Genomic DNA, 26,782 nt, shown 5'->3' with positions numbered 1-26,782 from the left:
TGCAGGCGTTAAACTCCAAAGTCTCCAAGTCTTTTGCTTCTCTCCTGAGAACGGACCAGAATTAATTCTCTTCTGTCATCTTATGAGCTTTTTAGTCCCCTTTCTCTTAATAATGAATCACAGCTCTTTCAGGATCACACACTTGAATAAATGTGGACATCATCTCTGTACCAGAAACCTGGCATCAACATGGGGTATGCTTTAATTGCTGTTTTCCCACTGGGGTACAGCTATTTTGAGAAAGCGTGCCGGATTGGCTGAGGGGGTAGCCTTGCTGTCATATACTGGGACGGGTTGAAACGTTCTCCACTCCCTGTTCCTTAATCCTACTACTTTAGAAAGCCTGCCTGTGCAGCACAAACCTCAGTATTCAATGGTACTGCTGTCAGTGGATTGTTCAGCTAAGGTCAATCCATGATTTAATGAGGAAATCAAATAACTGGCTGTTGTTCTGGTTCTAAGGACGCAATACTTTAAATTCATCTCATTTTCTTACTATCTACCTGATGGTCTTTTGCTGGAGAGTTTGTCAATGTTTTTTTTTACTGCTGTAGCAATATGTAGCAACTTAGTGTCCAACCTATCTACAGGGTTTACCATCCCTTGGATCTAATGCAGACAACAAATAAACTGCTGGTATTTAGTCGGCAGATTAGGAATTGCCGTCTGTAGTAACACACATATAAATACACTGAATAGGGAGGGGAATCTTGACTTGTCGCTGATTAAGTAACACTAACAGAACCAACGCGCTGTTTTTTTACACCAGCACTGCACATTTTTATCACCGGCAAAATGAGCTGAACAGCATATTAGACAGTGCTAGCTATCAGGGTAATACAGGTTCCAGGCTAAAGTAAAGTACACTGTTAAAAGTATAAAATCCTTGAGGAATTTTGGAGGTTCTTCGATTTGAAACCTCTTAAAGTGCTTTGAGGAACCTTCAGGAAAATGTTTTAGATGAAAAAGGTTCATTGAAGGTTCCTCAAAGCACCTTACGAGATTCCTCCACAGTTTAAACTGAAGAACCTCCATAAGTTCCCCAAGGAACTCCTATTTTTAACAGTGTACCATACGTCCTATTTTTCCAGCATATGTCCTTTGGGATTTAAAAATGGGATTTCTAAATTGTCTAATTTCTCTCGTCAGAATATGCTTTCAAAAACTTTAAGGATGGATTTTCAGGCTTAATTAGGCTTAGGTTTGGGCTCAAATTATAAGGCTTAATCCTTGGGCTGGAAAACCAGTAAGATGTAACTTCAGATCAGTAAGCATATCATTCCAGACCTTCTGTTACGATTGAACCTGTGGAATCTGTGGATCCGCTTGATTCGCTCCTGGGCTTACATATTAGCTGTGAACCAACTGAATCTCTGAGATACAAAAAATAGAAATCAAGCTTTATAATTCACAGTCTGGTTCATTAGAATAAGCAGAAGGTCTATTCATTAACATCAAGATCCCACAAGCAAGGTCCTTGTATTTTTATAACCTCACTGACAGTCATGGTGGCAATTTCTGGTGTTTTTTTTTTTTCTACCACTGACCATGTTCTAGGGCTTCAGTGTCAGCCTTGTAGGGAGACCTCAGAGGAACTGAGATTTATAGCTTTATGGATTTCTTTGCAACTAAGGTGGACAATATTAGATCTCAGACCACAACTCAGTTCTTTCTTCAAAGTTAATATAGGAGGTGTCCACACATAATCTCAGAGACAATCTATCCTGTTCCAGTCCGATGTCTCAGTTAGTCGTGTTACCTCTGGGGTTTCTTCACTGTGTTTCAGACTTTCTTTAATTCTCTCAACACACCACAGTCAAGCTCATCTTCTGATTATAGCCCAGCTGGAAACTGTTGGTTAGTAGAACGCTATGATTTTGCAACTTGTCAAGTTGTTGTTTTTTTTTAAAACATTTATCCCTATCAGGCAGTGGTGGCTCAGCGATTAGATCGCTGGGCTATCGACAACAGGGTTGTGGGTTCGATTCCCGGGCTCGGCAAGCTGCCACTGTTTGGCCCTTGAGCAAGGTCCTTTACCCTCTCTGCTCCCCGGGCGCTGGAGTTGGCTGCCCATCGCTCTGGGTGTGTGTGTGTACTCACTGCCCCTAGTTCACTAGTGTGTGTTCACTACCACAGATGGGTTAAATGCGGAGGACACATTTCGCTGTACAGTGACCTTATCCATTTATCCCATTAAATTTGAGCTTTTTACATTTCAAAAAGCAATGCAAGTTCAGAATTTAAACTTTTTATTATTCTAAATTATTCAAAAATATTCTATTCTATCCTTACATCCTCAAATTCTTACATTTAGAAAATGTATATTTATCAATGTGATATCAGTGTGATTATGTATAGTGTGAGCTTGATCAGTGTTTTTTTTTTGTATTGTTTTTTTATTTAGTAAATTCTTATTTATTATATTTTTATTTTGTTTCCATAATGCTAATTTTCATCTAACTGGGAATGCTGTGTAAGAAACGGTCTAATAACAGTGTGACAGATAAACTGAAGTTTTTGTTCTACCTGGAAACACTGTGTAAGAAATGTTCAGCTAACACTGTGATGCAAATTATTATTTTACATCTTTTTTACACATTTTCATAACGTTCCTGTGAACCTTTCCTATGACGTTCTTTGCGAGCTGGATAGCTAAAATAGTGCAGTGCTGTGGGTCGCCAGAAGCAGAATTAAGAAACCCTGGCGTAGATCAGATTCTTACATGTTACAGATTCTTCCACAAGGACACACTCTTAAACCTACTGTGTTTACACTCTACTCTGCAATCTGCCCCCACAGAGGCATCATGGGATCAATTTCCACTGCTTTAATGTTTATTCAGACATGAACAAATGAACTATTCCTGAATAACCATCTTGAGGACATATTAGCATGGGCAGCAGCTAAAGTGCAGCAAGATCTTTAGATAAAAGGGGTTTCCTTTTAACTTCATACCAGATTTATGAGGTCTGGCAGAGCATGAACTCGCCAAGGAAATCCAGCTGCCCTACAACTTTGTACAGTTCAAAAATACACAATCGCTGCCTTAATGTGTGTCAGGGGAAACATGCACTCGCTCTCACACTAACCGATTGGCTGGTGAAGAAAACAGAGGAAATCTAGACAGCTAATGGGAGCTGCTGATGACCAACTTTGGGACATCCCATGAAACATATCAATAATCAATTTTCTCTAAATCAAACCCTCTCCTCAAAACTCCCGATAACCACAGGCTGATATGCTGCTTCATGCATGTGTGTCCTCAAGGCTGGACGACTGACACTTTTTAAAGAATCTCTGCTAAAGCAACACAAAAATTGTGCTGCCAGGACATTGATGGGGGTGTGAAAGCAGAGTGCCATCAGTTCTACGCTTTTATAATTGCTCTGGCACCCTATTGGTTACAAAATTGATTTTATAATTCTCGCATTGGCTTTTGGCTGTCTCCATGGTGAAACAGCGTCATACCTGAAGGATTTTGTACATGTTGTAGCTCCTACCTGCAGTCTTTGGTCCATTAGCAGCTCTTGACATCAAGTGCCCAGGATTGAATTATGCTCAATCAATCAACCAGGCTTTTTCTCAGACTGCAATATGCTGTCTGGCTGAAATGAGATTCCTGACTGTCAACTGTCTGTCAGTTCTAGTGTTTAAGACTCAACTGTTCAGAAAGGCCAATTTGTGGATTCCAATTTTAATATCTTAACTGGATTATTTAATTATTGTAGCTGTTTTTTTAAGAAATTGTATATTATTATTTATTACAGGATGTTATATTATATGATAGTGAGAGAGACTTCTGCCCATTTAAAAAAAAATGTTATTCAGTTAAATATATTTTTTAAATAATAAAACTTAATATTTAAAATTACTTCTTCATGTTTTATTCAGTTCTTCTTTTGATATTTAAAGCTATTTATCCAGGCAGTAAGTGTCTATCTGTTCAGAAACACTATCATTATGGCTCAGAGTGGTTCTGCGGACTAAGGTGCTGTCACCACGACCTGAGGATTGCTGGTTTGAATCCCGGGTCTTTTTGCCTGCCATCATTAGCCAGAGTCTGAGAGAGCATGACTGGCCTACACAGGCTTCTGCTAGCCGATGAATTATGGGTTCTTCTGCATTTTCCTCAGAGCGCGTTGGTTGCCTGGTGACGTTGCATCAACGTCTGTTCAAAAAGAGGCAGTGGTAGGTTGTGCATGCGTCGGAGGAGGCATTACGCTGTCAGGAGAATTACATGTGATGGGGGAGAGTACTAACAAGTGGGTTGTGTAACTGGTTATCTATGACTAGAGAGGAAAAATGGGTCAAATTTTAGAGGAAAAAAATATTACACTAAAAAAACAAATCAATTTTTTTCATATGTATCTTAATATGATATATTGTTAAATATATATTATATTATATATCCATGACTTTATATAAGATATCCATGACATCCTACATATTATTATTATTACTCACATTGCCATTACTTTAACATATTTATTTTATCACGTTGCTTAGTTAGTAAAGAGGGTGACATCTCACTCCTTCATCAGTCAAATGAATGAAGCATAATTTATCAAACATAAGGCAGCACTCCTTGATTTTCCCTTTCTAAAACCCCTACACATAATTGCTCTTATTAGGTATTGTGATAACGCGCTCATATCAACAGCACTGCCTTTCAAAAGCTCAATAAACCAGCTCTCACAAATCAAGGCACAAACTCTCATTGCACTTTACACTCTTAAATCATCGTTTCAGTTTGATCACTGGCACTGGCGAGCTGCCCGTTTTGTTTGGAGTTGAGAAAAAGGAAGCATCAATCATCAGCCATTGTTCTGGAGCAAGTGGCTCTTCATCCTGCTGCTCTTCATGGTACTACATATCATCAGTGCCATAACCAAACCATGTGTCTCTGAATCGCAGAAATGCTTTACAACAGAACAACAGATCTCATGTTGAATGTGCAAATGGTGTACCGAGTGTTTATTCTGTGTAACACTTCTATTGATGTGGGTGTTTGTTGTAAAATATAACAAAAATATAATGAAATACAATGGAACAGTATTTTTGTTGGAACTTGATGCACATCACTGTCAAATACACTCACCAAGCACTTTATTAGGAACGCTACACTTATACTGGATAGGGTCTCTATTTTGAGCTCAAACAACTTCAATTCAAACGTCTGTTCTACCACATCCCAAACCACCACATTTCAAAAGGTTCCTAGAACAGGCTAACGTTCCTGGAACCTTTCCTATGATGTTCTCTGCAAGCTGGACAGCCAAAATAGTGCAGTGCTGTGGGTCGCCAGGAGCAGAATTAACAAACCCTGGTGTAGATCAGATTCTTACATGTGGTGTTTCACAAGGACACACTCTTAAAGGTACAAAGGTGCACATATTTGTGTCCTCTGCATTTAACCCACCTGTGGTAGTAAACACACACACACACACAGAGCGGTGGGCAGCCAACTCCAGCACCTGGGGAGCAGAGAGGGTAAAGGGCCTTGCTCAAGGGCCCAACAGTGGCAGCTGTCCCGAGCCCGGGAATCGAACCCACAACCCTGTTATCAATAACCCAGCACTCTAACCGTTGAGCCTACTGTGTTTACACTCTACTCTGCAATCTGCCCCCACAGAGGCATCATGGGATCAATTTCCACTGCTTTAATGTTTATTCAGACATGAACAAATGAACTATTCCTGAATAACCATCCTGAGGACATATTAGCATGGGCAGCAACTAAAGTGCAGCAAGATCTTTTTGGATAGATCTTTTCTGTTCTACCACATCCCAAGGGTGCTCTGATGGATTTAGATGTGGTGACTAGGAAGGCCACTGAAGAACACTGAACACACTGTCATAATCATTAAAACCAGTTTAAGACTTTTACTTTGTGACATGGCTCATTATCATGCTGGACATAGCTGTTAGAAGATACTCCATACTGACTTCTGTGTTTGTTGGTATCTAGGCTTAGAGGTGTCATTTGGATCCTAGCCCATACAAACTAGCTAAGGATATCTTCAGAGTTAACAGTGGTAGTGGTGGCTCAGCGGTTAGAGCACCAGGCTATCGATAACAGGGTTGTGGGTTCGATTCCCAGGCTTGTTGGGCCCTTTACCCTCTCTGCTCCCCGGGCGCTGGAGTTAGCTGCCCACTGCTTTGGGTGTGTGTACATAGTAGAGTGACAAATACATGCACCTTTACCATGAAGTACTTTTGCGTCTGCTAAATGGCTTCACTGTAAATGTAAGACGGGTAAACTGTGGTCATGAACAGATGCACATAGTCAGCAACAGCACTGAAATAGGCTGGTGTTAACAATCCCAAAGCAAGTCAAGAAAACATCCCCTACCCAATTCCACCACCTCCACCAGCCTGAACTGTCTGAACTGAACAAGGCAGGTTGGCACCAAATTCTGACCCTACCGTCAGTGTTCCTCAGCAGAAATCCAGGCTGACACGTCTATGTTTCTCCAGTCTTCAACTGTCCAGCTTGGAGATCCTGTGCTTACTGCAGACTCAGTTTTCTGCTCTGAATGCCATCAACTTCTCACAGCAATGCTGCAAAATGTAGTATAAAGCCTTCCCTGGACAGTAGAGACAGTTACTCCAACAAAAGGAGGAGAAACTGTTTTTAATAGCCTTACTGCGTCACTGGACATACATTGCGCATAGCTGCACATTGCATTTTTGCACATTACCTGTAGCTGCTAGAGTACTGCACTTACCTGTGCTGCACTCTGCTGTTTTCTGGCTGACCCTCCACAATAACATAGAGTGCACATTCTATTTTCACTATAATCTCTACACAAGCTCAGTCTGTCAAATTTATTTATTGAGTCCTGCCTGCTACACTTTCTCGCCTGCACTCTGTGTACTGTACTGTACTGTCTGTGTTGTGTTGTACTGTCTGTATGCACTTGTTCCGTGTTGCACTTGTGTTTCTGTCTGCACTGTGTAATGTGTTGCACCATGGTCCTGGAGGAACATCGTTTCGATTCACTGTGTACTCTGAATATAGTAGAAACTATGAATGAGCAGGTGTCCCAATACTTTTGTCCATTTAGTTCATTTGGAACATTGCATTTTGTTCATGCAAATGAAAAAATTGAATTATTTATTTAATTTAAACTCAAATGGTATCTTGTTTAGTTTATGGTACGCTGTATAATGTAGCATAATATCAGCACACGACATGACCAATAACCGATCATGACGTTTGATCAACACTTTCTACTGAGAATATCTGAGAAACTTAGGTTTTCTTTTCAGGAGCTGCTTCTCAGAGCATTCTCAGTGTTAGTCTTAAAACCCTTCATAGGTGTTTATGAACAGAGTACCAGATCTAGAAGCTCTGAATCGTTTATTTCATGGCTAATGAAGAGTTAATGAACAGTGTTTACAGGTTTGAGGTTTGGATCTGAGGTGTAATTTGGAGAATGGCGTGTAGGCATGCACAGTAAACAAACTGTGTAAGACTAATGAATTAAAAGCCTTTAATGCATGACTGATAATTACGTCTCCTCTCCACTGGCCAGCTCTGGCTTCGGAACAGCGATACACACGCTGCGTGCCCAGCGGTTCGGTTAGGCAACAAAAGCAAACATACACAGCCTCTTTCTGACTGCTGACACACACAGTCCAACGTTTTAATGATTAGTGTGACACTCAGTGAGACTGGAGGTGTGTAATGAGGGCAAGGGAGCAAACTGAAAAGCAAAACAGACACGTGTGTGTGTGTGTGCTGAGGTGTACCTGAGTGAGTGAGCATGGGATACTGTGTGAGGTGTTCCTCACAGTGGAGTCATTCTCAGGAATGGTGCCCTTTGTGAAGAGGAAGGCTAAGGCCTTTTCATGCTAGCAAACACTTGGTGTTTCTACCCCAGATACATCTGTACTTGGCACTGTGCCAAACATTTTTATGTGAAAATGTATGTAAAAAGTAAGGTATGGTACAGGTAAGAGGACGTCGATGATGTCACTTCTTCAACACGATGTCCGAAAGACCCAACCGTTATTTTTACAGGGGGGAATTGTCAGTGTTAAGGGGTTGACTGGGGAACTAAGGGATAACAGAAAATGCTGCAATATTTAGAACAATTACACATAATCTTAAAATAAAAAGCTAAATGTTTTACTATATAATTATTATAACATTAATCAACTAAAAAATGCAGTTTTTTAACTACTTAATATTTTTTTTTTACTGTACTCAAAAGTGATGTCAATTAATGTGAACATGTCAAGACGCTGATACTAACACAGGAAGAAATTAAGATTTATTTTAGTTATTTATTTATTTTTTTTGCACAACATGTTGCAGGCCCACCCTAGGCCCACCCCCATTTCACCCTCCTCAACCCGCAGCAGAGGAATGTGAAAAGGTGCTACAATTAGGTAATACCACAAAAGAGATGAAATACAGTGAAACTAGAGGCTTCAAGACAAACTTTGTAAACTATTTACTTAGACCCATTTATAGATGTGTAAGTATAGATGCCAGCACATATTACTACAGTTTATGAACGTTAATGTCATTTTAGCTGGAGCACTATTTCACAATATATTATCAATAATAATAAAAAAAAGAAATAATAATAATAATAATAGTAATAATAACAACAACCAATACTTGGCAACAAATATTAATAGCGCAGTGTAGTGTCACAGAATGCCAGCAGGGAGCGCCAGTGAGCGCCAGTTTCTAGTTCATTTACATACGCACAAATTTCATATTTCATTTGCATAAATAAATAAATTAAAGCCAATGTAACATATATATATATATAGCATAAATACCATCTTAGGGACCTGAAGGGCACCAAATCCTGAGTATCACTCATTAACACAGTGTAACCTGTGTGTGTGTGTGTGTGTGTGTGCGTGAATTGTGTTTTAAGTGTGTATGTGTGCAATTGTGTGCATGTGTGTGAGAGAGATTGTGTGTGTGTTTAATTGTGTTTGTTACTGCGTATGTGTGCGATTGTGTGTGTGTGTGTGATTGTGTTTGTAAGTGTGTATGTGCGTAATTGTGTGTTTTGTGTGTGTCTGTGTGTAAGTGTGCAATTGTGTGTCGGTGTGTGTGTGTGTGTGTGTGTGTGTGTGTGTGTGTGTGTTTACCTGACTCAGGGTGGGGCCTGCTATCGACAGGTACGGAGACAGTCCTGCGGAGCAGTTTGGTGCGGTGAGAGACAGGGCGCCGGTCGCTCATAAGCAGAGGATGAACCTACAGACAGACAGACAGACAGACAGACAGACACACAACACACACATTCATATGAAATACATACTTAGAGATTAGGTACTCAAAATTCAACATTCAATGAACACATCAGGGTAGCTTGCTGGCCCACACATTATTAGGCCATTTTATTAGAAACACCTAGCCCTATATCAGAGGCCAGTTTTCTAAACTATTTTGTAAAAACTTGTGAAACAGTAAAATTTAATGGCGACTTCAGGAGGCAGATGCGATGACAGACATATGGACCACCAGTTAGGCACAGTGAGGCGCAGAGTCAAGTATCCCGACTTGTCTTCACAGCCTTGTAACTCCGGATGTGAGTGACATATAATCTGACATACTGACATGCCGATCAGATGCAATGGAAAGGGTGGGAAGGTCAATTTCCCACAGTCTCTGTATGTAATAATGAATACTGTTCATTAGATCAAATCTAACTTAATGTTAGACAATCCTAAAGAAGAAATACCCACTAGCTATAGCTGAGGAGCTAGAACCTGTCAGAAGAAAAATAAATGATCAAATCAGCTACAGAGAAGACAATATGGCATTTTTTTGCTTATTTTCCTCTTACAGCTCTCTTCCTAACATGTGCTGTGAAAGGATACTTTAAAGCAGGGAGGAGGTTAGGCAGGGTTGAACAGCCAGTTAACATCTAAAGTAGTGGTACAGAAGTCTAAAATACATTGCATAATGTACAGAGCAGGTGCTTTTGCATAATGTACAGTGCTTTTTCTCTGTGCTGTATTTAGGTCTGTACTGGCCGTTGCGCTTGCTTCTTAAGTACTATAAAAAAAAGGGTATTAGCGCCCTCTGCTGGGCTAGCACGCTCATGTGAGCGAAGAGTAGAGTCATTGTGCCGTTCTTGTGTGGAAGGAGAGATTTTCAGCAACGCTGCTGGAGGTCGAGAGAAAAATATCCAGATGTTTATGAACATGGCCTAAGATTATGTTCACACTGCAGGGAACAGCGCTGAATGTGACATTTTCACATGTGGTACTAAAGTCTGACCTCTACGAGACCTCGGTCTAAACAGCCAGATCAGAATTACTGCAACGGTTATGTTAATCCAACTCCAGTCTTGATCAATCATACACCCTTAAAGCAAATCATCAGAAAGCCCGTTACTATAGTTACACTTTGCATCTTCTGTCTAGGAGGACCAGCAAACGAACCAGCAAGAGCTCAGATATTGGGGAAAAATTGAACATTAGCTGAACACAAAGCGTCCAGGTTTGATCAGACTGTGGCAGAGTAATCTTTATATTCGGTGCTTCTGCTCACTGCTCAGTACTAGATTATCTGGTTCTGAGGCTGGAGATTGAAGATTGAGAAGTGTTTTAGCAGCGTCTGCTGTTATCTGCAGGTATTTCTGTGTGGATCTCTAATCCTTTCTCACAGAAGTAGCACAGCTTCTACCATCCTGAGCACTGGGCTTTCTTTTCGTCCGAATCTACCTATGTATCATGCGACAGCTGCATAAATCCATGGCCCATTAACTCCACTTTATACGTAGGAAGCAGAAGGAGGTGGTGAGGAAGAGAAGCAGCTGCGACTTCACTGAAAGACAATTGCTCTCTCTAGTGGCCAAACAGTGGAAACACAGCACAGCTGCAATTTGCAATCCTCATGCAAGCTCATGATTTTTAATATGCATAAGAAATGTATGGAAAACAAAGGGGTGAATTTCTTCTGATGAATTATTTTGTGTTTCTTGTTTTAATATTGCTTATTTGCCTTTTAATGTTTCTGCAATTTCTCAACAATGATTTTATTTCTTTTTTCGCTGCTTTTAATCATTTCTGACGCTCTAGTTCCCACAGCGCCCTCTTCAGGGCTGCTCTGCATTTCAATGTAATGGCTGTGGACAGTTCTGTCTGATATCACAGTGCTGTGCAGTGATCTTTGCACTGATATTCAAAGCTAATATAGTCAGATATTTATTTCTCAATCAACTTATTTACATTTACTGTTGAAGGCGTTTAGCAGACGCTCTTCTCCAGAGCGACTTACAAAAGTGCTTCACTGTTTACTCAGAAAATACCCTTAGCTAATTTGTATAGACTAGTATCCAAAGATCCCTCTAAGCTTAGATAATAATAAATACAGAGGTCAGTATGGAGACCACAATACTCTACACTACACTTCTCTGAAGAGGTGGGTCTTCAGTCGGTGTTTAAAGATAGCAAGCGACTCTGCAATTCGGGCCACCACGGGAAGTTCGTTCCACCACTTCGGTGCCAGGACTGAAAAAAGGTGCTTGTCTTCCTCGGATCATAAAAGATGGTAAAGCGCGTCGAGTCGTACTTGAAGTTCGAGGTGCTCTTGGTACAGATCAGCTTTTGACCACTGTTGTCCATTATAGGCTTTGTAGACCAGCATCAGGGTTTTGAATCTGATGTGGGCAGCAGCTATGCAGATATGCGGCATTCTGGATCAAATGCAGGGGCCTAATGGATGTGGAATATTTCCAGTCTTCAATTTTTAACATTTACTTTTACACATATGTGTTCAGACATGCTGGTTATCAGACACAGAGAACATTAGCTAAACACAAAGCTTCCAGGTTTGATCAGACTGTGGCAGAGTCTAATCTTTATATTTGGTGCTCCTGCTAACTGCTCAGTACTAGATTAACTGGTTCTGAGGCTGGGGATGAAGAGTATTAGCAGTGTCTGCTGTTATCTGCAGGTATTTCTGTGTGGATCTCTAATCCTTTCTCACAGAAGTAGCACAGCTTCTACCATCCTAAGCACTGGGCTCAAATTCCAAATCGCATTTGTATTTGTGGTCGGATCTCATGTCCCATAACTGTTAGTCAGTCAGTACAGCATTTTGCGCAATAATGGTGCACAAGAAGTACCCATTACAATGATGTCTTTTGTTTTAGAACATATTTATGTGTTTGCATTCACCTCTTCTTGGTCCAGCATGTAGAACTGGTCTCCGTCTCGGACGCGGAGCGGACGGCTCCAGCCGGGGGAGTCGTGGGCGTGGCCATTCAGAGGAGTGTGAGGCCGGGAACACGGAGACACACACCTTCCATCTGCCAGAGAGAGAGAGAGAGTTTTAAATACATAAGTACTGAAATACTAGTTGTACTCAAGAGGTACACCATCTATCTGCTGGACCTGTAGCATATGCCTGATTACCATGGACAGTATTTTTGTACTACTGAAGTACAGTTACAATGGAAGTCAATTTGCACATGCTTCAGCATCAGCCCACTGCCTTCTACTACACGTGTACTGATCTGAAGTCAATGGGTTTATGTTTACTTACTAAATATCAGGAATATCAAGAATTCCGTTTCATGGTTATCAATCATGAAGTTGGTCTTTACACTGTGTCGAGGTGTCATGATGAATAGACCAATAGAAATGCTCCAAAATGACTTGGAATAAAGACTTTTTACATTGACACAGCGTTTTTGTGAGAAAACAACAATATGCTACAGATGCAGAAACAGACACTGGGGTTAACTACTAGAAATCTTTCAGTAAAACAACACTCCCTGGATCCACAAAGAGCCATTTGGTCAAGCAGATCAATGTGTGAAGAACCTATTCAAATAAATTTGTATCTGAAAGTGATGAAGTGAATGTTCTTTATGGAACAACACATGCCACCAAACTTTTTTGTGAAAGAGAGGTGTATGTGAAGAACCCTTTCAACGCTGAAAGAAGAGAATGCAAAGATTGTTTACCAATTAAAAAATTCTCCACGCTCACAGCTCTTTCTCAAAAATGGCTCTTTATGGAACCAAAATGACTCTGTATGTTTTTTTCCCAATCAATTAACCTCCTGGGAAAAATGCTTGGTGTGCATTTTTCATTTCTCCTATACTAATTTGGAATTAGTAGGACCTAACAAGTGTGAAACTAAACCTAGTCTTTGTACAGGAAGTCATTTTGCAAAATACAATGTCCTCATATGAGGCCAAAGTTTCAAAGTTTTAAAAAATGAGTTATCGTGATGCAAAGATGCAGAACTGGAATGTTCCCATATGAGGACGCAGGGTCTCATGAGGTCAAGGGAAGAACCACAGTCTGAGGAGTCTGAGTTTATCCTCCTGATATAACTGAAGGTTCATTGACAATACAATGCTTCAGATGATCAGCCCTTCTGAGTTCAGAGGGTTTTTTGGAAATTATGGATATACATGTACTCATACAAATTTTACATTTAAATGTACTCATTTAAGGTTGCTTCATGCCAAGATCTCATTTCCAAAAATGGTTCTCTATGGAACCAGAAATGGTTCTTCAAAGGCATCACTCACTTTTATTTTTTAAAAAGTTATATATATTATTTAAGTGTATAAATAATAAATAAAACGATTTGTGCTTATGACAGTGAAGAACTGAAGAGAGGACCCACATACAAACACTGGGAGTTATATGCATGGGAGAATGCCATGAATCTGCTCTTCACATCAGTAAACAGACACATGAACACACACACAGAACAAGTGATGCATTGACTTTACTCGATTCAGCTGTGTTTATTTCCACATTCCACACAGTAAAATTAGAGTTCTCTAATGAGAAAGGCTTTCTGGATACTTTTGTCCGTTGGCAGCACAGAAATAATATACATCAATTATCACTGCCATGCAAAAACCTCACATCAATGTTAAAAGTATCTATCTCAGGACATTTTGGATCATTTCTATTAGTCGTCATGAAATTTCGTCACTACAAATTTTAACGACAGATTCACATTATGTTTTTGTAGGACAGTGGCAATATATATTATTTATGTGCTGCCAGAAAGCCCTCCTTATAAGTGAACTCTAATTTTAGGTGCACCCGTTACTGACATAGACGGTCAGTTGTGCACACACAGCTCGATAGGAGCCCCAGAAGAGTAGAGGCTATTACTGTGGCAGTAAAGGGGGACAAACTCCTTATTAAGGCAAAACACTGCAAGCAAAAACATTGTTTTATCATAGACTGGGCAATTTTGCTTCCATAACATGTCTTCTGTTATACCAGTGTAGAAAAGAAAATGTCCAAAATACATATTTTGGGTAAAATTTATGAAATGCTAGCATTCTAACCCAACATCCACCACGACTGTTGTCACAGGTGTCACTGTAAAGCTCTCTCTCCTGCACAATGCTATCAGATCAAAATATGGTAATTTCCTTTGTATCAGCAACCAATCATCAAAGAAAAAAGAGGGATTTAAACCTGGCGTAAAATCTCATTGGCTGGAGTCGATTTCCCTTTTTTCCTCACACTCTGAGCCAGAAATCTCCACGTCAATAGCACTTACGTACGCCACATTTTCCAGTTCCATCCCTATCTATATATTCTGAAGGTTCGTAAAGATGGGATTGTACATATATAATTTATAGCCTGAGTTTTAGAACATTTTATGCATAACATTTTGTAAAAATGTTTATATTCAATATGTAGACAAAATGAAACAAGATTTCTGAACCTGACCTTGATCCACTGTTTCCACTGTCGATTTCTGTTTAATGCAAATTAGTACGAGTTATCTACCCAAACTGATCCTAAAGTCAAGCCGAGTTCAACAAAAACGTCCCTCAGCTCTTCTTCTATGGGCCAGACTTGACTTGACCTCAAGTCAAGCCAGGCCAATTGAAGAAGAAGAAGAAGGAGAGAGGGGCATTCTTATTGGACAGGCAGGACTTTAAATTATCTGGCTAAACTGAGCCTAAGGTCATGCCTGTCCAACAGGAATGCCTCATCTGCTCTTCTTCTATCAGCCAGACTTAACTTTAGGATCTACTTATCTGGCTATACTGAGCCTAAAGTCAAGCCTTTCTTAATAGGAATGTCCCTTAGCTCTTCATCTATTGGCCAGGCTAGACCTTAGGTTCAGTTTAGCCAGATAACTCGAAACTAAAGTCAAGCCAGGCCCACTGAAGAAGAAGAAGACGAGAGGGGCTTACTGTCTTGATGGACAGGCTTGACTTTAGGCTCTAGTTATCTAGCTAAACTGAACCCTATGTCAAGCGTGTACCTATAGAATGATTAATTTGCATATTTGAACATTTCATTTCAGAAAAATAATTGTCTTAATATAGGTTTTATTCATTTGGACCACAGTGTCATAGTGCCTTGATACCATTGATTTCAGGAGTAATGCTGGACTAGCAGGTGTCTACATACTTCTGGACATTTGGTGTACTGTAGTTGATTGAAAATGATGCATATAATTGAATGAGAACAGGGTTAAAGCGTGCAGAAAGCAAGCGCGTTACACAGCGAGCAGCCGAGCCAAGCTAAACGAGCTACTTCCTCTCCAATGTGGCCTAAGCAAACCCCCAGCAGAGCCGGGGGAAGCTGCTGCTGCTTTTTTTGGAACCCATTCGGAGGACTACTCAGCGCTGGATATGGACTGTATGGTGCAGTATAGATGATGCACACAAACACACACACACACACAGAACACACACATACAGAGGCGAGGAATTTAAAACTCATTCTGACACTGCTTTTGTGTCCTACTCGCCCCCACACAGAGAGAGAGAGAGAGAGAGAGAGAGAGAGAGAGAGAAAGAGAGAGGGAGAGAGAGAGAGAGAGGAAGATAGGTTATAGCCCAAGAGATGTCACTTCCGTGACGCCCACTCTATTTCACACGCTTACACGCCCCCAGCCTGTCGCCATGACAACCCAACACGGAACAGACCGAAAAAACACTAAATAAGAGAGGGATTAGGTGAGAGAGAGAGGGAGAGATAGAGAAGGGGAGAGAGAGAGAGAGAGAGAGAGATCAGAGTGGGGACTTTTACTAGAGCAAAAAAAATAAAAAGGAAGGGAAGGAGTGATGGAAGGAGAAGGAGGGACGAGAGGAGAAGAACTATTTTAGAAGAGGGAACCAACACTTTGTTCCCATAGCAACCATCATGGATGTGCAAGAGTGAATAGTCTCCCCACTCTCACCCCCCCCACCACCACAACCACCACCATCTCGCTGTATCTCACTGTATCTCTCTCTCTCTCTCTGAATCTAAAGCATATGTAGGTGGTGAAGGGGAGTGGGGGGGGGGGGCATTTTACCAAAGAAAGAACATTAAGTGCATATTCTCATTTACAACCAATTGAGGGAAGAACCACGATCTGATGGGGTTTCACTCCTGGAGTAACTCAAGGTTGAGCTTCATGAATGATAGAAAGCTTCACATGATCAGCTCCTAGACGTCCAGAGTTCTTACAGCCGCTCAGATTAACATACAGGCATTTCAACTTCAGCCGGAGTATCGCCCAAAACACATACTGATACTGTAATCTTGAGTATTGGCCGATCCTGTATTGTTTAGTATCAGTGCCAGTAGTATATACAGAAGTATCTGCAAGTACTGATACCGCTACTATAATCTTGAGTACTGCGAATATTGATATCGTAATTTTGAGGGCTGGCCGATACTGATACTGATGTTGTAATGTTTAGTATCAGTTGATCCCAGCACTGATTCTGAAATCTTAAGTAACTGCCGGTACTGATACTAATACTGATATTGGAATCCTGAGTATGATACTGATATTTTAAGCTTAATTATCAGCCAATACCAAAACAAATATTGTAATATCAAAGTAATAACAGAGTACTGCCTTAGACAGCTAATGATTTTTTAACCTTGATTATACAGATACTGATATTGTAATCTCGAGTATTGCCTGATATACAGATACTGATAATGTAATCTTGAGTATTTCCCAATACCAATACTGATATTATAATCTTGAGTATTTCCCAATACCAATACTGATATTGTAATCTTGAGTATTTCCCAATACCAATACTGATATTGTAATCTTGAGTATTTCCCAATACCAATACTGAAATTGTAATCTTGAGTATTACCCGATACAGATACTGATATTGTGATCTTCAGTATTGCCTGATATACAGATACTGATATTGTAATCTTGAGTACTGCCCGATATACAGATACTGATATTGTGATCTTCAGTATTGCCTGATATACAGATACTGATATTGTAATCTTGAGTACTGCCCGATATACAGATACTGATATTGTGATCTTCGGTATTGCCTGATATACAGATACTGATATTGTAATCTTGAGTACTGCCCGATATACAGATACTGATATTGTAATCTTGAGTATTACCTGACATACAGATATTGTAATGTTTTTTATTAGTCAATGCCAATACTGAAATGATCTTGATTATCAGTCAATACAGATATTGATTACAATCTTGAGTATCAGCTAATAGCAATGCAGATATTTTTATCCATGGCCAATAAACTGAATCTGCAGCTGGGTCAATATTTGGACAGTGATATTCTGTTGGTAACTGTGCTTCTGTGCACTAGCTAAATAGATAAGACCAAGCAATCAGATTAGTTTGAATTCAAGTGGTTTAACAAAGGCATTTCACTAACAGTTTAAAAAGTACAGTTGTTTTTACACAGTCCTTCCATTTTGACAGGCTCAGAATTATTTGGACAAATGACTAATACACAGTTTCATGGCCAAAGGAGATGCCAATTCAACCATTTTGGTACATTTGGCACTGACAAGCTCAGAAATACCAAACAATCTGGAAGACCACTAAAGTAGATGATCCAAAGTCGATCGCATCATCTGTCAAATATGATGGAAGAGGTGTTATGACATGGACATATCAATGCTGCCAACAGCACAAGGTCACTGGTGTTTCTAAATGCAGTAAAGGCCTGATGAAGCATCTCAACGGAGCAAACACAGCATTTGGTGCTGTCCATGGGTTCTAGACTTCAGGTAGACACACACTGCAAATTACTTTGCATCCAAGCATTTAAAATACTCCTTACACTTTCTATTATGTAGTTTGTATTCCTAAAGGTTTATGATACAATATAGGACGTTCAAAAGGACACCTGTTCTTTCCATTCTTCTGAAATCAAGGGTATTAAAGTTTGCTCCTCCCTTACTGCAGGCAAAGCCTCTACTCTTCTGGGAAGGCATTACACTGGATGTTCAAACATTGCTGTGAGGATTAAATGACATTAAGTCCACAAGAGCATTACTGAGGTCAGATACAGGTGTTGGATGATCAGTTCTGGATTACAAATTGCACTTGCAAAAGTACTGGATGGATCACTCCAGAGAACATAGCTCCACTGCTCCACAGTCCAATGCTGGGGGGCTTTATACCCCTCTAGCTGGTGACCTTAGACACTTATAAGGTCCAATTCTTCTGACAAAGCTTTTCATATAGAGATTATACAAGCTGCGTGTGTGTGTGTGTGTGTGTGTGTGTGAATGTCTGAGTCAGTAGTGGGTGCATTTTAAAGAAGCTTTAACTGGAAGAGGTGTCCAGATATTTTTGGAGATGCAGTGTTTAATACAGTTCAATCGAAATCTCTTTCTTTCAGCTCTCCACATTTCTAAGGCCTTGTGTTGTGTGCGCACATCTGGTGCACATTCAAGCAAAGAGGGGTCTAATCTTGCCTCAGCATATCTGCCTGGGGGTGTTACCAGCTTGGCGCTAGAGTGGGAAGATGTCTCTAAATAGATTTAGAGAGATTTGGGCAGCTCTAACCTCTGCACTGCTGAGGCTAGGGCCCCTGGAAAGCTTCCAAAGCAACTCTACAGTCACATCCTCCGAAGGCCAGCAGTACAGCACCTGATGTGAGCGTTCAGCACACAAGCACTTTCAAGAAGTGAGTAAAGTTTCTACCCAGGCATTGTGTTTTAATGTTACTTGACTTGAATGCGTACTGAACTCACAAATAACCATTACAACGGCTTACACTACGATTCAAATAATCTGAATTCAAGTCAGAAAAGCAGCTTCAATGTTCTTTAACTATGCCTGCTAAAAATAAAATAATAATCATAATAATTACAACTTGCTTGTGCTTGAAAATTGAAATGAATTAGCTCAATGGTTTACATTCAGGTGTATCAGCTGATAAATGCAGTAAAACTATACCTGTAAACAACAAACCCAAATTTACTGTCTACCTGCAAAACTCTATATAACATTAGAATAATCCCAAATAAACATAAAGTCAGTGGTCAGTGAGAGTGTCTACCTGCAAAACTCTATATAACATTAGAATTAACCCAAATAAACATAAAGCCAGTGGTCAGTGAGAGTGTCTACCTGCAAAACTCTATATAACATTAGAATAAACCCAAATAAACATAAAGCCAGTGGTCAGTGACAGTGTCTACCTGTAAAACTCTATATAACATTAGAATAAACCCAAATAAACATAAAGTCAGTGGTCAGTGATAGTGTCTACCTGTAAAACACTATATAACATTAGAATAAACCCAAATAAACATAAAGCCAGTGGTCAGTGAGAGTGTCTACCTGTAAAACTCTATATAACATTAGAATAAACCCAAATAAACATAAAGTCAGTGGTCAGTGAGAGTGTCTACCTGTAAAACTCTATATAACATTAGAATAAACCCAAATAAACATAAAGTCAGTGGTCAGTGAGAGTGTCTACCTGCAAAACTCTATATAACATTAGAATAAACCCAAATAAACATAAAGTCAGTGGTCAGTGAGAGTGTCTACCTGCAAAACTCTATATAACATTAGAATAAACCCAAATAAACATAAAGTCAGTGGTCAGTGAGAGTGTCTACCTGCAAAACTCTATATAACATTAGAATAAACCCAAATAAACATAAAGTCAGTGGTCAGTGAGAGTGTCTACCTGCAAAACTCTATATAACATTAGAATAAACCCAAATAAACATAAAGTCAGTGGTCAGTGAGTGTCTACCTGTAAAACTCTATATAACATTAGAATAAACCCTAATAAACATAAAGTCAGTGGTCAGTGAGATTGTCTACCTGCAAAACTCTATATAACATTAGAATAAACCCAAATAAACATAAAGTCAGTGGTCAGTGAGAGTGTCTACCTGCAAAACTCTATATAACATTAGAATAATCCCAAATAAACATAAAGTCAGTGGTCAGTGAGAGTGTCTACCTGCAAAACTCTATATAACATTAGAATTAACCCAAATAAACATAAAGCCAGTGGTCAGTGAGAGTGTCTACCTGCAAAACTCTATATAACATTAGAATAAACCCAAATAAACATAAAGCCAGTGGTCAGTGACAGTGTCTACCTGTAAAACTCTATATAACATTAGAATAAACCCAAATAAACATAAAGTCAGTGGTCAGTGATAGTGTCTACCTGCAAAACTCTATATAACATTAGAATAATCCCAAATAAACATAAAGTCAGTGGTCAGTGAGAGTGTCTACCTGCAAAACTCTATATAACATTAGAATTAACCCAAATAAACATAAAGCCAGTGGTCAGTGAGAGTGTCTACCTGCAAAACTCTATATAACATTAGAATAAACCCAAATAAACATAAAGCCAGTGGTCAGTGAGAGTGTCTACCTGTAAAACTCTATATAACATTAGAATAAACCCAAATAAACATAAAGTCAGTGGTCAGTGGGAGTGTCTACCTGTAAAGCTCTATATAACATTAGAATAAACCCAAATAAACATAAAGCCAGTGGTCAGTGAGAGTGTCTACCTGTAAAACTCTATATAACATTAGAATAAACCCTAATAAACATAAAGTCAGTGGTCAGTGAGAGTGTCTACCTGTAAAACTCTATATAACATTAGAATAAACCCAAATAAACATAAAGTCAGTGGTCAGTGAGAGTGTCTACCTGCAAAACTCTATATAACATTAGAATAAACCCAAATAAACATAAAGTCAGTGGTCAGTGAGAGTGTCTACCTGTAAAACACTATATAACATTAGAATAAACCCAAATAAACATAAAGCCAGTGGTCAGTGAGAGTGTCTACCTGTAAAACTCTATATAACATTAGAATAAACCCAAATAAACATAAAGTCAGTGGTCAGTGAGAGTGTCTACCTGCAAAACTCTATATAACATTAGAATAAACCCAAATAAACATAATGCCAGTGGTCAGTGAGAGTGTCTCCCTGTAAAACTCTATATAACATTAGAATAAACCCAAATAAACATAGTCAGTGGTCAGTGAGAGTGTCTACCTGTAAAACTCTATATAACATTAGAATAAACCCTAATAAACATAAAGTCGGTGGTCAGTGAGAGTGTATACCTGCAAAACTCTATATAACATTAGAATAAACCCAAATAAACATAAAGTCAGTGGTCAGTGAGAGTGTCTACCTGCAAAACTCTATATAACATTAGAATAAACCCTAATAAACATAAAGTCAGTGGTCAGTGAGAGTGTCTACCTGTAAAACTCTATATAACATTAGAATAAACCCAAATAAACATAAAGTCAGTGGTCAGTGAGAGTGTCTACCTGTATAACATTAGAATAAAGCAAAATAAACAGACAGTACTGTCAGTGGTAAGCAGTCAGAATGTGCTGCTGGTCAGATAGTTAGATCACAGGCACTGGTCAGTAAGAATGTGGTTTACATTCTTAGTTGTTAGCAGACATGTATAAAGTAATAAAGACCCAGACATGAGTAAAAGTTCAAGTGTTCTATCAAAAAAGTGACTTAAATAGCAGTAGAAGTGTCCATTAAGCACCATACTTCAGTGGAAGTACTAAAGTATTCAACATTTTTTTTCAACAGTTTTGCAAGTAGTTCATTCTAAAATTCACTACTTAAGTACTGAAAGTAAAAGTACAAGTATTGTGTTATGTAGTTATTACAGAAAGCAGTCAAAAGTTTAAATATCATTTATATTATTTCAGATACTCAGACTTAAGGACTGTCACAGTTTCTCTGGCTGTAGTAGAAGGACAGGACTCTAGAAGACAGAGTTCATGAACATGAGTCTTCAGTTAACTCTCTAAACAAACTCGCCCAATAGAAAGGAAGGCTAAACTGACTCAGCCTGCCACATACAAGAGTTTCATCTGAGCTTCACTGTCTGTCAATTCAACTACAGCTAAAAGATCTCAGGCCATTCAGACACATACGAGCATTTGAAGGTGAAGACGGTGTTTCTTCTGGTGGTTCTTCTTCTTCCATCTAAAGATAAACTAACAGAGCTAGTTAGTGTCCTCACTGAAGCAGCGGAGTGAGAGGAAGAATGGCAGCATTGCATGTTCTGCTCAATGTTGAGGCGGATTCATCAAACTCGGTGACTCCATCTAGCGCTCTGGCAATGAAAATGTGGGTTTTAAATTAGCCTTATAATTTATATCCTCCTTAGAATTGGAACGAGTAAGGATGAAGCACATACAAATGTAATGTAGTTAAAGTATTAAATTCATCCAAAATATGCAGTGACGTAAAAGAGGAAGTAGGAGAAAACAATAATACTGAAGTAGAGTTCAGATACAGCATTTAGTACTTAAGCACAGTAGTGAAGTAGTTCTACCTCCTTACCATACATCTCTGGTTGTTAGCTGGCTCAAAATTACATAGTCAAAATGTGGGTCACTGCATTACAGCTGAACTCAACCCGTCAAGCTGAACTTATCAGACTGGTGATGAGTTACAGGGCTTTTCTTGATCCACAATGCACATACTATCACTGATGCTGATTGTAGTCTCTTTCTGTAAGCCTCCTAGTGGCCATTCTGCCGGCAGAATGGAAAACGATCGGTTGAATATTTGGTTTTTGACTAGTTTAAATATGCAGGTAAAGGTAAAATATATCAGGATGTCATGTTTTCTGCAATCTACCATGATTTTACTGCTGTATTAAAAGATGTACAGGACTTTCGTTCTTGTTGGATGTGCAGTGTTTTTTTAAATAAGCTTATGCTAATAACACATGGATCTATGGATTTTGGGCTTTGTTAGATCACCTTCATTACACATCAGTTAAACACAGCAACATCTGTAACACATCACGTTGATTGAATGGAGAGCAGACTGTGGATTAAATGGCAGAAGAGCCCAAGAGCCAATCAGCGTCCTGTGTAAACAGGATAAGAGAAAAGGGGGGTTAAAATATGTTAGCCTCATGCTAAAGATTACGATTTGGATGCATTTGCATGGTTTGTTATTCTTAACATGATGGGTTAACCAAATCAATATGTATTGCTGGAATATACAGCAGTTAAACAAGGGAGCGTGTCCTATCGAGCTCCCCAGTGGCACATATATGTTGTGAAAATGTAAGCAATTAACATTGCTAATTAATCAATAAAGTTGCAGGTTGCCAACATTGGCCAATATACACTATATACCCAAATGTTTGTGGACACCCTTTCTACTGAATGCTTTCAGCACCCATTTCTGACACACAGCTTGTCTAGTCCCTGTAGAGAAGTACTGCCAATTGGCACTATGCTTAATGCCAGATGTGGGCTAGAGGGGTATAAAGCCCCCCAGCACTGAGCTGTGGAGCAGTGGAACTGTGTTGATGGTTGGTGCTGTATCCAGTACTTTTGGGATGAGTTGGGGAGTTGAACGCTGTTGAACGCTCACGAACACTCACGAACACTCACGAACACTCACGAACACTCTTGTCGCTAAATGCAATAAAACACTCACAGCAATGCTCCAAAATCTAGTAGGAATCCTTCTTCCCTGGACAGTAGAGACAGTTACTCCAACAAAAGCACAATGAACGCTTTTAATACCCTTGATTTTGATAGAAACAATGAATGAGGAGGTGTCCCCATACTTTTGTCCATATGGTGTATGTGTCAGGCTATAATGTGCATGACCTTTTGGTGATTCACCTCAAATGGCACAGTTTGTTCTTGTTTTGTTGCAGTTTTAGTCCTCAGCTAGATCCATAAAGTGTGTGTCTTTCTCTAAGCTTTTGTGCCAAATCATCAACAACACACTTCACCTGAGCATCTGAAGCCACGGTTGATGATAAATGCACCTCAACAAAGTTGAGTGAGGCGTGTCACTCTTTGCTAGGATGATTAGTTCAGTAGAAATGTGTTAACCTAAATGCAGCCAGAACAACTGTAATTTCTTTTCCAAGGAACAAGACATGATGAGCAGCATATGTAACCGTTTGATTGCTCAGTTCATTCATTTAGCATGAAAACCATGCAAATTTGAGCATCTTCAGCTGTCATGGACGAACATAGTGAGAATTACGTTTAACGTGATTATCATTAAGAGCCAGAGTTCAGCGGAGTTCGTCTCATGCAGAATGGAGTCTCATAAACTGTGTGATTTAACACTGATGATGATGATTTTCACTGTAAAAAAAAAACATCTGGTCAACTTAAGATTTCCTCTGATTTATTACAATTTCTGCATAATTCAATCTTTGGGATATAAGCAGAGGCAGAGAAACTTGCAGAGAATCTTGGAGGGCTGCAAAGTCTACAACACAATTGCTCCGATGCACAACCATCTTGCCACCCTGCACTTGTTCTCTAACCCTTAACTGTATCTTTCTGGCCAGGGACCTTCTGAAGTCCAACGACAGACAACTTTCAGGCAGTCTGGTCTGAGAACTGGGTCTTTTTCAACCCCTTCCCAAAAGACTATCGTTACAGCACTGAAGAACTTCAGAGCATTACAGAACTGGTGAAGGTTTGAGCCCCCTTGGTCAAATAATATCTTACATCAGTCTGTTTTATTGAGAAATAGTAAAGCAGCCTTCAGTGTTAAACAAACAGAAAGCATAACATTTTCAGCCAAGCCTAAAGCATTGTTACTCATGTTAGTCATATTTAACATAAGTATTGCAACAGCTTAGATTTTTGTCAAAAGGTCTCAGACCTTAATTGGCAAATCAAGCCTGCCGCATGTCACCAATTGCAGTTGGAACTTTTAGAATCAAATTTCCAAGCTTTATAAATTCTAGAATATAAAGTCATTAAATATGAGCTGCTTAAGTAGCTATGAACAGCTATGAAAGAGAGCAGGAGAAGACAGTAAGAAGATAGTGGAGAGTTTTCAGCCTATGGTTGCTTTCAGCCTATAGACTGCTAACAACAAACGGCAGCTCAGGGGAACTGTGGAGGTCAAGATGAGCTCTAAAATTACCAAGAAAACTGCTCGTATGCTGGTATTATAAATGTCATATAATTGCCAGGAATCTGCAGAAAGGTCTTGCTAACTCAACAATGTTCTTGCACTGGAGTCATAAGAAGATAACCTTAACTGGGACCTCATCGCAAAACCATTTGAGGTATGCTGTAGAACATCTGGACAAGTCTCATGACTTCTGGAGACAAGTCCTGTGGACTGATGGAGACAAAATACCACTCTTTGGCCACAATCAAAGCATCAAAAGGTACATTTGGAGAAAAAGTGAATTGCATTTCATTAAAAGAGCATCTTTCCAACTGTGAAGCATGAGGGTGGATACAAAAATACCAGCAAAACCCCTTCAAGTCCTGGATGTAAATGTCAAACCATCTGTAAAAAGACTGAAGCTGAAAAGAAGATGGCGTTTACATCAGGATAATGATCCGAAATACTCCTCAAAACCACCATGGACTACCTGGAGAGACACAAACTGAAGCTTTTGGAATGGCCCCCACAGTCATCAAGCCTAAACATCATATAAATGTCCATTGTCCATTGGTATTCATGTAGAGGTGCCCCCCAGTGGTTCCACTTTTCAGTAACACCACTCACAGTTGATGGTGGAACATCTAAGAGGTAAGATATTGCATGAACTGACTTGCAAAGGTGGCATCCTATTACTCTTCAGAACCACCCATTCTTTCACTAATATGTGTAAAGTACACTGCATGGCTAGGCGTTTGATTGCATACACCCTTGGCAACAGGACTGAATGAAACACCTGAATTCACTAATTAAGAGGTGTGCCCCAAAACCTTTGTCCAAATAGTGTATCTTAAACAAGCTGTGCAGCAAGACAACCCAATAATAGCTTAGAACTAGAGGCTTTAGACTTTAGACTTTTAGCTGCTACAAAAAGCGCTGGTAAGCTGTGATTTTCTGCCAATAGGGGTGTTACACTGTCCTGACTCTGTAAGGTGCCAAAACATTTGTACAAGACATACTGAAGTTGCTGTTTTTTATGTAAGACGAGGGCTGCCCAAACCATTTTACATTTTATTTACTATCTAAATTCACCTAAAGTTTTAAATGTAATGCTAATGATGTTAAAATAGTGAGAAGTACAAAAACCTTTTTTTTATTTGTATCCTTCCACCAAGAATGGACTTCAAAAACTATGTTTTAGGTAGAGGTCAGAAATACAATCTCATTTTATCATTACTGTGATAAACAATGTGTTTTTCTGTGCATATATTGGACAAAATCAGCCAACTGTTTGATCTCATTTCAAACATTTGTCAGTGGCTCATGCATTTGAATCAGGTAGGAGAATGTAGAGAAGTGAGTCTTGCCCATGGGGTCTTATTGGTGTAGCATGGTGGACTTGCCCAGACAGAGAACTGATTCCCAATCTCTTCTCAGGTCTCATTACTTTTTGACTGGATGTGCAGCAAATTTAGAAGAAAAGCAGCTTCTAAAAGCAGGTTTAAAAATCTGCTGCGTGGAGGCTGTACTTTAGCTTGGGAAGCTCCCACTGCAAGTTGTTGATCTGCTTCACTGCGGTACTTTATTAAAGTCAAGGGTACATTTTACCGCATATTATTTTGTGGCCCACTTGCTTGATTATGGGTGA

General features: G+C 39.5%; 1 protein-coding gene across 5 annotated transcripts in view; it reads right to left on the bottom strand.

The window, feature by feature from the left end:
* The window catches only part of syngap1a (synaptic Ras GTPase activating protein 1a), a 151,399-nt gene that overhangs the window by 105,769 nt on the left and 18,848 nt on the right, over nucleotides 1-26,782 (bottom strand). For all 5 annotated transcript variants that reach the window (XR_011978213.1, XR_011978212.1, XM_072667387.1 and 2 more), the window contains exons 2-3: nucleotides 12,160-12,290; nucleotides 9,121-9,226 (exon numbers count right to left, since the gene is read on the bottom strand). Coding sequence is in view for 3 of the 5 variants with exons in the window: in XM_072667387.1 (XP_072523488.1) it covers nucleotides 9,121-9,226; nucleotides 12,160-12,290 (237 nt within the window). In the remaining 2 variants the exon portion in view is untranslated. The remainder of the gene's footprint in view (nucleotides 1-9,120; nucleotides 9,227-12,159; nucleotides 12,291-26,782) is intronic.

Source organism: Salminus brasiliensis, chromosome 2, assembly GCF_030463535.1.
Source record: "Salminus brasiliensis chromosome 2, fSalBra1.hap2, whole genome shotgun sequence".
In the NCBI taxonomy this organism is placed as follows: Eukaryota; Metazoa; Chordata; class Actinopteri; order Characiformes; family Bryconidae; genus Salminus; species Salminus brasiliensis.
The sequence above is the reverse complement of the archived record's forward strand: the minus strand, read 5'-3'. Positions and strand labels throughout refer to the sequence as shown.